The sequence below is a fragment of the Notothenia rossii genome, assembly GCF_949606895.1.
Source record: "Notothenia rossii genome assembly, chromosome: 1".
NCBI lineage: Eukaryota > Metazoa > Chordata > Actinopteri > Perciformes > Nototheniidae > Notothenia > Notothenia rossii.
Window position 1 is genome coordinate 75,192,382 of NC_136912.1, and position 14,211 is coordinate 75,206,592.

General features: G+C 39.7%; 1 protein-coding gene across 1 annotated transcript in view; it reads left to right on the forward strand.

The window, feature by feature from the left end:
- Window positions 1-13,692, forward strand: part of LOC307043774 (ephrin type-B receptor 1-like) — a 105,057-nt gene extending 91,365 nt beyond the window's left edge. Inside the window, exons 18-20 of the mRNA XM_079688576.1 lie at window positions 6,365-6,561; window positions 6,663-6,821; window positions 8,150-13,692. Of these exons, the coding sequence (XP_079544702.1) occupies window positions 6,365-6,561; window positions 6,663-6,821; window positions 8,150-8,261 (468 nt within the window). The 3' untranslated portion in view covers window positions 8,262-13,692. The remainder of the gene's footprint in view (window positions 1-6,364; window positions 6,562-6,662; window positions 6,822-8,149) is intronic.
- Window positions 13,693-14,211: the final 519 nt, after the last annotated feature.

The following is a 14,211-nucleotide window of genomic DNA, read 5'->3' on the forward strand; positions in this document are numbered from 1 at the left end:
TTGTTGACTTACCAGGAAAGAAACATCGTTTGTCGTTTACGTTCATCTTTTGCTATATCTGCCTTCCTAAGATCACTTTGCTGCACATTCAGTACTCGTATGTGAGGTTGTGGGTGAGAGTCCGATATCGTGACGCTTACAGGGAGGTATCGAACATTACAAAGTAGGTGACTGTGTGAATGCCTGTTCAAAACATTGCAAACTTCAATAAATCATTTAAATTATATATTTGTGTCCGACTTTCATTTGTTCATCGTTCTTAATGTGATGTATAGTAGCTTTGATAGCTGTCCATACCTTCAGACAGCCTAAAAGTAAAACACAAGTTGTTTATTCACAGCCCGAACGCACATCGAGATGACTGGATCAGTCATGACAACTTGTGATCAGCTCTGATTAAATTGTGATATCAATTATGTAGCTAACCTCCAGGGAGCACGTTTATTTTATGAAATACCTGTATCCCTCATCACAACAAGACTCTACACTGTGCAGGAAAAACAATTACATACATGAAAATAACCTTGATGCATGGGAATTAAACACACAAACTAACAGATAAATCATCAGAACAAGGCAGAGAGGAAGTAAATAACAACAGGAACAGGGAAGGCAGACAGAATTGCTTAGACACGGGTGTCACATGAAATTTAAATGTTCTGGAAAGTTCCTTATACAGCTTTAGCCTTTTTTATCTCATGAAGTCCCTAAGTGACACACACTGAACAGTCTGGGGTCATGGTCCTTGTCATTTGCTTTTGTCTTCCCATAACAACATGTCCAAGTGTCAGGCTAAAACATGTGACAGAACTAGCTAGATTTGGAAAGGTTTTTTGTTGCTAAAGTTAATAAATAAAAATGCTTACATGACATGTCATTTGTTAAACATTAAGCTGTCTTCGGTTCTTTTCTGCTGTAACAAATTTAAATTTCCCCTCTGTGGGACGAATAAAGGTATTCTGATTCTGATTACATTTAACCTGTTGTGGAAACATTTCTTGATGAAATTGATATGAAACAAATGCCATAAATATTGCTGTGACACATGGTGTCACATCGGGACTTTAACCCTAAACATTCACAGTAAACCCGGAGTGACATATATGCACAATTAGAAATATGATTATGGTCTGGTCAGTTAATTTAGCTGATTCAATTATATTTAGTTAACATATGCTTTATTCTTCAATTCATAGTATGTTCAAACAAATGCAAACCAAAACATCATCCTTGTTAATTAAGTTATAAATAAGAGTTACTTTACCATTAAAGCCCAGATATTTGACACTAGGGGGGTTACTTGTCAGAAATGTGTCTATTTAGTCTAAATGACGTTCCCCTTAATTTCCCCAAAAGTAGAAATGGGTCCGGGTTCTTATAGGTTAAACGTATAGGCTTAAAGGCATAATAGAACTACCGTATTATATGTATTCAACTTGTGCCCCGCTGGACTTACTTTTCTGTGGTTTACCGTTACTGTGACATATCAGTATAGCCACGGAAGTTAGTTTGTGTGTTTAATTCCCATGCATCAAGGTTATTTTTATGTATGTAATTGTTTTTCCTGCACAGTGTAGAGTCTTGTTGCGATGAGAGGGATACAGGTATTTCATAAAATAAACATGCTCCCTGGAGGTTAGCTACATAATTGATATCACAATTTAATCGGAGCTGATCACAAGTTGTCATGACTGATCCAGTCATCTCGATGTGCGTTCGGGCTGTGAATACACAACTTGTGTTTTACTTTTAGGCTGTCTGAAGGTATGGACAGCTATCAAAGCTACTATACATCACATTAAGGACGATGAACAAATGAAAGTCGGACACAAATATATAATTTAAATGATTTATTGAAGTTTGCAATGTTTTGAACAGGCATCCACACAGTCACCTACTTTGTAATGTTCAATACCTCCCTGTAAGCGTCACGATATCGGACTCTCACCCACAACCTCACATACGAGTACTGAATGTGCAGCAAAGTGATCTTAGGAAGGCAGATATAGCAAAAGATGAACGTAAACGACAAACGATGTTTCTTTCCTGGTAAGTCAACAATGGGTCCTCAATGTACACGCCCCGGATTCCTATGACGAAAATAATAGAATGTCGCCAGTTGTCATGACTCAACTTATACTGCAACACCGGGACGAAAGTAACACGGGACGAAAGTAACACGGGACGTTAGTAACGGAGCAATTTTATCCGAGCCCAAACAACTTTGACCGGCCAAATTACGTCAGAATTATCAGCATTCAATACTTAACAGACCTACTGTACTAAATATCAGGTTTAACTGTCAGGAGTAGTGTTGTCACGATACCAACATTTTGGTTTCGATACCAAGTCAAGAATTGCGATTCTGATTCTTTTTCGATACTTTTCTTAAAAAAAAGGGAAACAGTCTTAAATGTAATTATTGTGCTTTATTTCAGACCAGAACCATAGCCATAACACAAACTTTTAAACCATGAGAACAATAAATAAAATAAATGACAAGAATTCGTATTAAATTAAATTAATACATTTCTTACAGACAGGCCTCGTGGTGTCCGTAGGCTTACCCTCACTGTAAGAGATATAGCTAAAATACATCAACATTTCGCTTCTGGCGTCTTTTTTGTCAACAAGCCGAGGCGCAGCGGCAGTTGCACTCCCACTTGCAGCCATGCTTCTCGTTTTCTCACATGCTCTGGCAGCTAGCGCGTGCACGAGAGAGGGGAGGGACTACAGGCACGGCTGCAGTGCAGGGAGTGGAAGCAGAGCGCTGAACACACACGGCTCTTATTAAAACGGCGCATTCTCACCTGAGTACTTTCCCCCGTAATTCTTAAAGTACCGATACTAATGAAACGGAAGAATCATAACGTTTTTAACGGCAGGGTATCGCGGTACCTTTCAAGTATCGGTACACCATGCAACACTAGTCAGGAGTCAGTGTCTCTCCCCCAAACTCAAACATATAAAATTCGATATGAACTGAAGAGCCGCATTAAAATAGGCAAATAACCGCATGCGGCTCGAGAGCCGCGGGTTGGCCAGCCCTGCTCTATGGCATACTGTTGCCCTCAGGCAACAAACCACTTTTTTCGACCTCACACTTGCCCTCTAAATATTTTTTTTAATATACACAATGTCACCTGACATGCTGGTGTCCAATAAAATGAGGGAATTATATGGGTGTGGCATTTTGTCTGGGGGTGGAGCAGTCCTTTCTGCAAGCAAAGCTGCATGGGACCCAGGGCCACAACTTGGTAAGATACATTTCACTGTTTAAGATATTAGAAATGTACACAACTTAAAATACATGCATGTGCATGAATACGTAAAGAAGCATATTTGATTGTTTAAAGACTTATTATGTATTTATTAATTTGCTAAAACTATGTTTTTTTGTTTGTTGCCTCAGGGCAACACTGTGCCACTTGGACCACTTTTTTCCAGGCAATATCATGCAAGTGTGCAAATGTGCTCAGCTGTAAAATGATAAACGTAGTCAATGTTTTTACTTTACCATCTACTGATATGTATAGGAAATGGACACCAAAACATGTTATGGGCAGAAGGGACACGATCAGGCTGTTAGGGCTATTCCGTCTGACAGTGAGGACAGTGAAGGTCAAGATAGGGTTAGGCACACAGGCACACACACATAGACACACACACAGACACAGACACACACACACTAAGACACACACAGACACACACAGACACACACAGACACACACAGACACACACACAGACACACACACACACACACACACACACACACACGCACACACACGCACACACACACACACACACACACACACACACACACACACACACACACACACATACACACATACACACACACACACACAGAGACACAGAGACACACACATACAAACACACACATACACACACACACACACACATACACATACACATACACACACACACAGAAACGCACAGGCACACAGACACACACAGAAATGCACAGACACACACACACACATACACACACAGATATACTCACACAAAGAAAACCATTTGAATTCATATAGAGTTGTTTTTTCTATTTCTTCTGCATTGTAGAAATCGTTGGTGTTTCAATACCCTCGTAGCACATTGTTGCCCTGAGGCAACAAACCAACCCCTGGTTGAGGGGTGAGGGGGGGTCACATTTTATAATTGATATAATATCAGGGACCCTAAGCTCCTAAAACACATGGTGAAACATATTTTTCCTCCCAAAATAAAATCATGCCATAGAGGGTTAAGTTTTCTTATTTTTTTTGTGTTTTTAATTAAAGCTGAACAAGGCAAGATTCTTCTTTAGAAATACACCTTTCAAAATCACAAAGGAGCTGAAACAAGAGAAGACTTCTCTCTTCTCTGCCAACAGAAGCTCACAAATCAAAACTCCAGATATAAGGTATCTCCTAAACAGCAGCAAGAGACTGGGATATGTTTGCTTCTTTCAATCCTTTGAAATCCTGAGCAATATATAGAACGATGTTTTGTGCAATTTACTGACGTCTGATGACGAAAATACATCTCTTTCAAATATTTTGTCCCCTCTATCTTTGAAACACACAGAAAGAAAGTGCTTCCTGTGTCCCATTTATGTCAATATCATTTTATTTTTACTGAAATACATATTGGACCAACTTAACTGCATGGGAAGAAGTGGGAGGTGTACATAAATGTATGCAAAAAATGAGAGTTTAGATGCCCCAGCTAACAGTATCTCTTTCTATTATATGAAACACATCGCCTTATTGTGGGCTATGTAGAATACCACCATAGGACCCAAGGGTGTGGAAAAATGGCTGTTAGATTTCCAAAACTGCTGTTGATGCAGTCTAGGTTCTTTCTTATTCCCTCTCTGCCTTCTCATCAAAAGGTGTGGGTTATGGGGGTGTGGGTGGAAGCCAACACTCCTCTACACCGGAATCCATTTTCAAACTGCAATAGTTCCCCACAGACTCTGCTCACTAAATCACTTTACAGCGTCAAATCCTTGAATGATTTGATCAAATCCATCTCAAAATTATAAACATATTCCATCACCCCTGGAACACAAAAGAATATATAATGTAATATAATAAGAAGCCGTAAAATGTGTTTACTGCCCTCACTATGTTTTTAATATTATAACATAAAGCACAGAGGGGCTTTGGAGAAAAGCTGCATCAACACATTGACATATCATCACCTCATAAAGTTATATATGATAGATGTGTTAGCAGTTGCTAACATTGAAGTTGCACATCCATTTGATTGAAAGAAACACCAGCATTTATTTGGATCTGTGGAAACATCTTGTTGTATATGGGTTATATAAATAAACATTGATTGATTGATTGATTGTATACTTCGCTATGTTCACCAGCTATTTGCTACATTTGTCTGCTTGCCGATAAGCAGGTATTAACATTCTTTAAACCAGAGCTTTTTATTTTAGCTTAAAGATCACCTATTATGCAAAATGCACTTTTTTATGTCTTTTATACATAAATATGTGTCCCCGGTGTGTAAGGAGACTCACAAAGTGTCTGAAAATACAACCCTCTCTCTTTACCTCCTTAACTACATCTCTCAAAACGGGGGTACAACAGAGCTGATCCAGATTTGCTGTGGTCATGACGACATTACTAAAATGTGGGCTGGCTTTAGGTTGAACTCCTGGCAACATTCCGCCCACGGCCCGACCTGTCCGCTATCAAAAACCTCGCTGTATCAGAAACAATGCACAACGTGTTTGGAAATAATATGGTCTGTGTTTACATTAGCAAACATCGCTAACACTCACAGCTAACGCTGTACTGGAGAGGATATGTGTAAAAAAGCCGGATATAAAAGGTACTCACCTTGTGGTAAACCCACAAGAGAGAAAGTGTTTGAGCTCCATACTGTTTCAGAAATAATCCTTGAAGTGCTTTGGATCATAATATGGCGTTTAATCATGGCAGCGTTTAGCTGAGTTTCTGCCGTAGAGTAGACACTCTTCTCTTAATAGAGCTCACTGCTTGCATGGGGAAAGGGGCGTGGCCAGCAGCAGCTCGGTTACATTTAAAGCTACAGACCCAGAATCAGCACTTTTGTAACAGGACTGAAATAGAGGGGTATGAGGCATGGCTAATTGGGTGATCTGTTTGGTATTTTGAGCAAAGCACTTCAGAGATATGTTTTGTATAGATATGGCCCATAATATATTGTTAAGATATAGCATAATAGGTGAGCTTTAAACAGCTTCCCTCTGCGTCTGAAAATGCTACTCATGAATGACAAAACCCAGAAACAATGAGCTGGGAGTCGACTTTTAATCCTCAGTGGGTTTGTCACTTTGCCCCCCCACCCCCTCATTGTGTTCCAGGTGATAAATGCCATCGAGCAGGACTTCAGGCTGCCAGCGCCCATGGACTGTCCCGTAGTGCTGCACCAGCTGATGCTGGACTGCTGGCAGAAAGACAGGAACTCGCGACCAAAGTTCCCCGATCTCGTCAGCATGTTGGACAAAATGATACGAAATCCTGCATCCCTCAAAACCGGCATTAATAACATCCCTCCTGCGTGAGAAGAGATGAATAATTCTGTATTATTTACATACACAATTATACTCTTCCTTTTTTCTAATGGCTCCTTGCCTTTTTGTTTGTACCCACTGCCTTCAGACCTTCCCATCATCCCTTGTTAGACCGCGGGGCTCCAGACCTGAGCAGCGTGAGCTCCGTGGAGGATTGGCTGGCTGCGTTGAAGATGACCCAGTACAGAGACTCCTTCCTGGGCTCCGGCTTCACATCTTTGCCACTCGTCACCGATATCACAGCCGAGTAAGTCCATTCATTTTACTGCCTCTCTGATTTTAAGTGTCTGCCTTTCCAGCACGTCTCACGCTGTTCACCTGCCAAGTCTGTCTTGTTAGTCAGACAACTGGCAGGGCAGCTGGTTGGCTGGCTGCTGGTCCCTGTGTACGCCTGTCTGTCTCTCTGAACAATCTCTCAGAATCATCAAATTTCCTCTTATTTTGAATGTGATATAAAATACCTAGTGCAACACAAGAAAGACCATACTGTATATCTTGATAAACTGTCATAAAATATGCCGTAACAATAAGCAGCCTCGTCCTCAAGGATGATGTTTAAAATATTGGTTTTTTAAGCTATCCCAGACATTTCCCACACCTGGCAAACCTGGTGTTCTCCCCTCTTTTTTCCTGGAATGTGTTAAAAGTAAGAAAATGTAATCAGCATTTCTCTGCCTGTACCATGTCCCATTTAAAGAAAAATGGGTAGTTTTACTATAATAAAGTATAATTTACTGTAGGTTTGCATTGTGTTTAGTTTGCTTTTTCAACTGTGTGTCCATTGTGGCTTTTCATGGCTAAACAAGCCTGCATAGGAGGCAAATTAGCATCCCTCCTGCTGTCTGAGAGCTGAGATGTCTCCTGCCCCAGCCTTTATCTGTGACCGAGGCTCCAGTCTCAGAACTTGAGTCTGTCCCTGTACGCTGCACTGCGGGTCAAACACAGAGAATGGGTTTCCCCGCAGGGATTAATTAAGTATGCTTTCACATAGTATCAGTGCATACCGTATTGGCTGTATGCCAGTGGACTGTATTTTAAACACTTTCCATGGATAAATCACAGATTTAAGCAAAACAATGACATTTTCTTTTTTTTAACCTTAATATAACTGCAGGGAACTACACTAAAACTGAACTTTGTCATACACATTCTGGCTAATTTTAGATCCTATGAAGAGTCATAAGGTGAATATTTGCTTTTTTATTGTTGATTTTTTTTACATAACATTGCATTGTCTCTAAACGTTTCCTCACCCAGTTTGTTTTGGAGATGAGTGGACATGTATGTTGACCATTCGGCCCCTGGTGAAAACCTCCTGAACCAGGATCACGATGTAATCATATCCAAGACAATCTGACTGCAATGACTAACTCCAATGATCAGAAATGCGACCAAAATATAGTTGGATTAAGATCCCCCCAGTGTCAGAAAATGAAATGTAGTTCATTTAAAAAGCAGCCAAGTTGATATGATGATGATGATGATGATGATGATGATGATGATGATGATGATGATGATGATGATGATGATGATAATAATGAGACGTCATCTGTTCCTCTGTCTGTGTTTCTGCAGAGATCTTCAGAGGATCGGAGTGGCTCTAGCTGGACACCAGAAGAAGATCCTGACCAGTGTTCAGTCGATGAGGCACAACATCGATGACCAGTCTCCTACGGAATCTGTGTAACCACAGCGGAGTGATACAGTACGAAATATTTGACGAGTGTACAGTCTGAGCGAGCAGGCTGTCATCTCTTCACACGTCTGTTTTACCCTCATTCACTTTTGTTAACCACTCCTGGATATAAACCACTCTACATGTTTTTCAATCACTGTGGCTGTTTTTGTGGCCTCATGACTACGAGTCGACGGACAGACCCATTTCACACCTTTTAGTAAACTGACAAAGACTAAATGCAAGAGGGAAAAACAAAGCAGAAAATAGTGTCTGGACTGTAATGGGTACAATCCCAACTGACCATCCCTTTTCACCACAAATCTCTGTGGAGGATCAGCTTTTACCAGCTTGACTGGTTGATTCAAGGATTAATGATTAGAGGACTATGAATCTCACAAACATGCTACTGTGAAGAGAAAACTGACATTGATATACAGAAACACAAACTGGTCTAAAAGCCTGAGAAAGAGTTATCTCCATAGCGTTCCGTTGAGACTGCTTCGGTGTGTTGGTGAAAATTGCTACAATTTGAATCCAGGCGAGAGACAAAAGTTAAATGGGACTTTTTGAATCTATCTTCATATTGAAGAGTCTGTACATATTATGATATGGGATTTCTATTTCCCATTTGCTCATTATTTCACTTTCTCTACAGCATCAAACAATTAATTGTGTTTCGGTGTTATGTGAGCTCTCTATGATTACCTTCCTCCGCCTGACTCATCACTGGAACAAACTTTAAAGTGGACTGCAGACAAAGGAAAATGGAAAAAATAGGTTTCATGGTGCTGTGTTTTACTCCTTTTTATGCAGCAAAAGAAAGAAGATAAACCCTTTCACAGAGACAGCGTGAAAAGCTTGGCCTACTTAAAATACTTAATTCAGAGGTTACTCATTATGGATGATGTTTTACAATCAGCGCACATGCCCTCTGAGTAAAGGCAATTATAGACCAGGAAACCAAAATCAGATAACGAAATATGAAACCAGAGCAGTGTTATACATCTGTTTCCTATCTGGGAAGCAACTTGAGAGTGTGGAAGAAGAGGAAAGCAGCTTAGGAGACTGTGGATATTGAGTCATTACCAGCTGCTGAGGAGCACCTGTTGAGAAGAAACAGCAGTGGCCAGATTATCCTGAAAGGCTGAAAAGGTATTCCCATCCAATGTTCTTGTGATTTGGCTGCAAACACTTAAGCCGACTGCCAGTCAGGCATTAATACAACACAAGAACAAACCAGAAATCCAATGCTCATGTACTGTTCACGCATGAAACAAATCTAATTTCTGTCAAAGACGATACGGCCGCCGTCCAGATGGTAATTGCTCTACAGCAGGCAGGCAGGGGTCTTTGTTTCAACCCCTGTTTTCATTCTCTGGCTGCTGAACACGTCCCATGTTGTTAGATTCTGTTGTGACAGCCACATTTCCTCCAGATTGACATCAGTGATTAATATTGTTGTGTCAGATTGCAGATGAAATGACATGAAGTGACCTATTCACATCTGTGGACGGCAACCTTTACGCAACACTCGTTCACACGCAACAATGATTGATTTTTCAGACATGTGAGAGAAGGGGATCCAACAGGAAAAGATAGTAAAATGCTGGAGGGGTCAAGAAGGGAATCAGAGGTTTGTTTGTCATGATTCTGTGTGGAAATGCGAGGTTTGATGCACCGGTCCTCCTGACACACTGTAATATCAAGACTGCCTAATCTGTTTTATCTGAGCGCTGAGCAGATTACCAGCTGTGAAACAACAGAAAGCCTTCAGCCCAAACCTCTAGTCATGGGTTTGCTCCCACATCCCGAGGATTACCAGTCTGCAGCACTGATTGGATGTTGTGATTTTGAGTTGTCATCCCCTTAGAGCCGTGCACACAAAAGAAGTGACGGTATTAAGTTGTTTCCTTTCAACTCGTTTCACCGCTAAACTGTCCTACAGCACTATGTTTGGAGCAGCCCTCACTCTGTTTATTTAGGAGCATTGTGACATTGAGAGGTCTGTGACTATTTGAAACTTCCAAAAATGTGCCACTTTTTTTGGGCTACCCAAAGTTGCATTTGTTGCCCGGCAACTAGAGCTTATTGAACATTTTATGAGGAAATATTGAGATCAATTGGGAGGGTGTCAGTGATTCAGAGGCATAATGGTTGGAAATAAATGTCTGAGCAGAAACAGTACAGCGCTGGATTGGGGGTTTAACAGAGAGCAAGATGATAAGTGTGCCCAAATCCTCATATTGAACGCTATTTAAAAAAGATGTCATGCAGAAGAAATGAAAACAATCATCCCAGACAGGCTTATACAATTATTATGTTGCATTTAGCTAAGTGTGATTAATCTATCCTTTGCTCTATTTTCCTCTATTTACCAAGTTTAGATGTGTGTTTCAGAGGGTTACCTGACCCTGTGTCAATGTTTGAGAATTATCTAGAGTTCGCTTTGTATTTATACCATGAGATGTCTTGGTTTGAGCACAAACAGAGAGGATAACTCAGGAAACGGATGTGAGGTTTTCTTTTACATTGCTGCATAAAATGCGATAATTGGTAAATCTTACACTATATACTAAGATTAATACGAGATGAAGTGCTTTATAAGCGCTCCTGAAATAAATAGTTTTTTGATGTTATTTTTCTGAAGTGCTTATTAAAAGTGAAATCCACCCTAAATCCAACCCATAAAAGAAAGGAGCATACAGTATAACGTAATGCTTTAAAAGTGTTCTGTTTGTGAAAGTAAATAAGATTTTACACAAAAAACATTGAGATACGCTTTGAGGCAATGAATAATAGCAAGATTTCAGAGGCTTCCTGATTATACCATTGCAGAATGCCTGAGCACGTCTCCTAGTTCACGGCTAAATTACATTTTTAATCCTTTTTATTAAAAGTGGAGAGTTTGACATCAAGCTTTTCAAGTGCTTCTCTTTTTGTATGGAGAGTTTTTAGTTAGAAAGATCACCAAGCTTCTAATGAAACTCCATCCTTGACATTTTTGCAACTATTTGTTATTCATTACTATTTTACGCACATATAGACCGTAGACCGTTATTAGATTTAAGAATAGTTCTAAGACATCAGCTGTGTGCCATGCTATGCTACATTACAAACTAAATCACACTGTTTACACTGGGAAAGTGTGTCAGAAAATATGTTTATTTTGTTGTTAATGGTCACTGGATGTGCATCTGTGCATGTATTCAGTGTTCAGCACCAAGGCATATCGTCTGTATCTTTTAGGTATCATAAACACTATATATCCTTATAAGACACAGGATATCTGTTAGATTTGATTTCCCAGTGTTCTTCATTACTTTTATCTAGTTTATCGCAGCATTCTTGGTACATTATCACCATCTGTGATTACAGTAGTGTGAAACCATTTCAAATCATGTATGCATGTTCCTATGCATGTGAGCTTGCAAAAAGATGAATGAAGAATAACCTTTAATTTGATTAATATTGTTACCCTAATTACAGTTTACCTTGTGTTAAACCAACAAATATCCACTCCTGAATAACTCATATTTATGAATGCGAGTGAAACAAGCGTTCTAACTCATCGCCATCTCCAGAGTTGTTTTAAACAATCCGTTTTTAGACCGCCTTGAATCCTGTTTTGATGCAATAACACATGGATTCTTGAGATAGGGTAGGAAACAAATCCACCCAAGATAAAGTATCCCTGTGTTTATTAGAATAAGGAATGGGACTTGTATATGCACAAAGAGGCACCCAAAACATCTCTTGCTTCACATCCCCACACAGCACTGTTTTGAGCTTCTATAATGATTAAAGGTGGATATCCCCTATAAAAGAAAAGATAGAAATATGCCTCTATTTTTACATAACATAATCATAATCTTGTGGATTTAGTGTTACAGGAACCTTGCTGCTCTGAAAAAGGTTAGCATGTATCTGTCCACAGTCTCAAATTCAGGTTTGCTGTTCCTCTCAATGGGGAAGACAGTTGAATAGTGGTACAAATGGCAGCAGACAAAAGCCCTTGCTCTCTGTTACTGAGGGACTGACACCCAAACCTGACATTTACTGCAGATGTGTAAGATAGAGAACTCCATTCAGAATCCACTGTATCTGTGGTGGGCGTATAACAACATGATGTTACATTGTGTCTGGCCAATTAACCACGGAACGGGATGAAAATAACAATATTCGACAAAATAGGCAGAGAAATGCGAGGTGTGTCACCACCTCTAAGTGCTTTAGGGTGGATTCATCGTTTAAAGGCATTTCTTTTTCTGGAGGCTTCTCTCTTCTCCTGTTGCTCTGGTGTAATAGATACGGTAGGTGAGGCTGGAGATGAGAGGGAAAGAGTGAAAGGGAATATGGAATAGATGGGGCCAGAGGAGAAATATTACAGAAGGAAAAGGAGGGGGTGAAGCAGAGCTCGACACTGGTGTTTGAATAAAAATGAGGCTGGGTGTGGAGAGATTACTCTTTCTTTTTTTGTCTCCCTCTCTCCCTGCTCTACCCAGCCGTCCTCTTTCTTCTGCTCAAGCCTCTCTGTACAACTCACTCTGCTTCCACTCACTAACAGCTCACTTTTCTTCTTAGATGCATGTTTTCTCAAAAACATTTTGACTTGCATCTCCTGATGATGTACATTAAAACACACAAACCCTTCAGTGTGGTTTCAAGGAGAGCATTTATCCCAAAACTGTGAACGTCAAGGTCTTCTTTACCCACAAATGGCAGATGTATTGTGTTCTTCATGTGTTAGGTCATTCACAGTGTTTGATCAAATAACTAAAACAGTCTGGCTAAAGACACATGCAGAAAAAAGTGTTTTTCTACTTTTATTTAATTTTAATTTATTTTGTTTCCTATTGCTTGCCATTGTTTTCAGTATGTGTGTAATGTATTGGTTTCTCTTGAAAAAAGAACAGCTCAGTAATCAGCTGAAGTCTGCCTTTCTCTGTTTACCTGAAACTGTTATAGGTGTTACTGCTTTTATTATTGGAGCAGCCTACTGTAATGTATTATAATGCTGTAATATACCGTGAGTATGCGTGCATCTGTGTGTGTGCTCGCTAGTGTGAGTGTGCGTGTGTGTGTAATATAATGTGTGTGTGCTCCTCTGTGTACAGTACAATGTTTGTATATCGTGCGTGTGTGAGTTTGTAGCTGTTAACTTCCTGAGTCTTACATTTACAATGCACTGTTTGTCAATAAAGAAGACAAAGCAATCAAGCTGATCATCTTTGGTAATAAATGAACAAGCAGATGATCTGAAGATGAGCGAAAGAGATGAAGGAACTGACATCATCTGACTGTCAGCACCTCTAAAGCTCAGCAATTCCTATTTTTATAATAATACAAACATCAATACATTACAAGTCTTTATTATATTATAAGAAAATAGTGTTATTAGTGAGCTTTAGAGATGCTGCAAAGTTATTGTGTTATCTTCGGAGAAAGCCAGACAGGGAGACCTCTATGGACTTTAAATTACTCCAGTGTAACATGGACATAGAGTGCATTATTTGGCAACGGAAGGTAAGCCTTGTTTGTTTTTTTAAATATCTTTTAATTTGGTGTAATAAAAAAAAATGGTAGATTTTGCAACTAACCTTTTTATTTTACACATACAACAGTGGGGTGCATTGGCGTCTACTCGGGACATGGCAGATAAGGTAGGATGTATTGTTAATTCATTCTAAAAATAATAATGAGGCTTCTCAAAATTCTCAATACTCAATGTTCACTACCGGAAGGCAACATTGAAACACCTGACACACTGTACGATAAATTCCTCAGAAGATTACTGAAGGCAATTGCATTCTGGAAAGTAATAAAACGGTAATACAACTCCATAATGAGGTACACTTTCATGCCAGCAGACTGAATTCATCTTGCTGAAGTGAGAGTGGGTTTCTAATGTGTGAACGCCTATGTTTTTGACTGATAATTTATGTATAAATGGGAAAGTCTG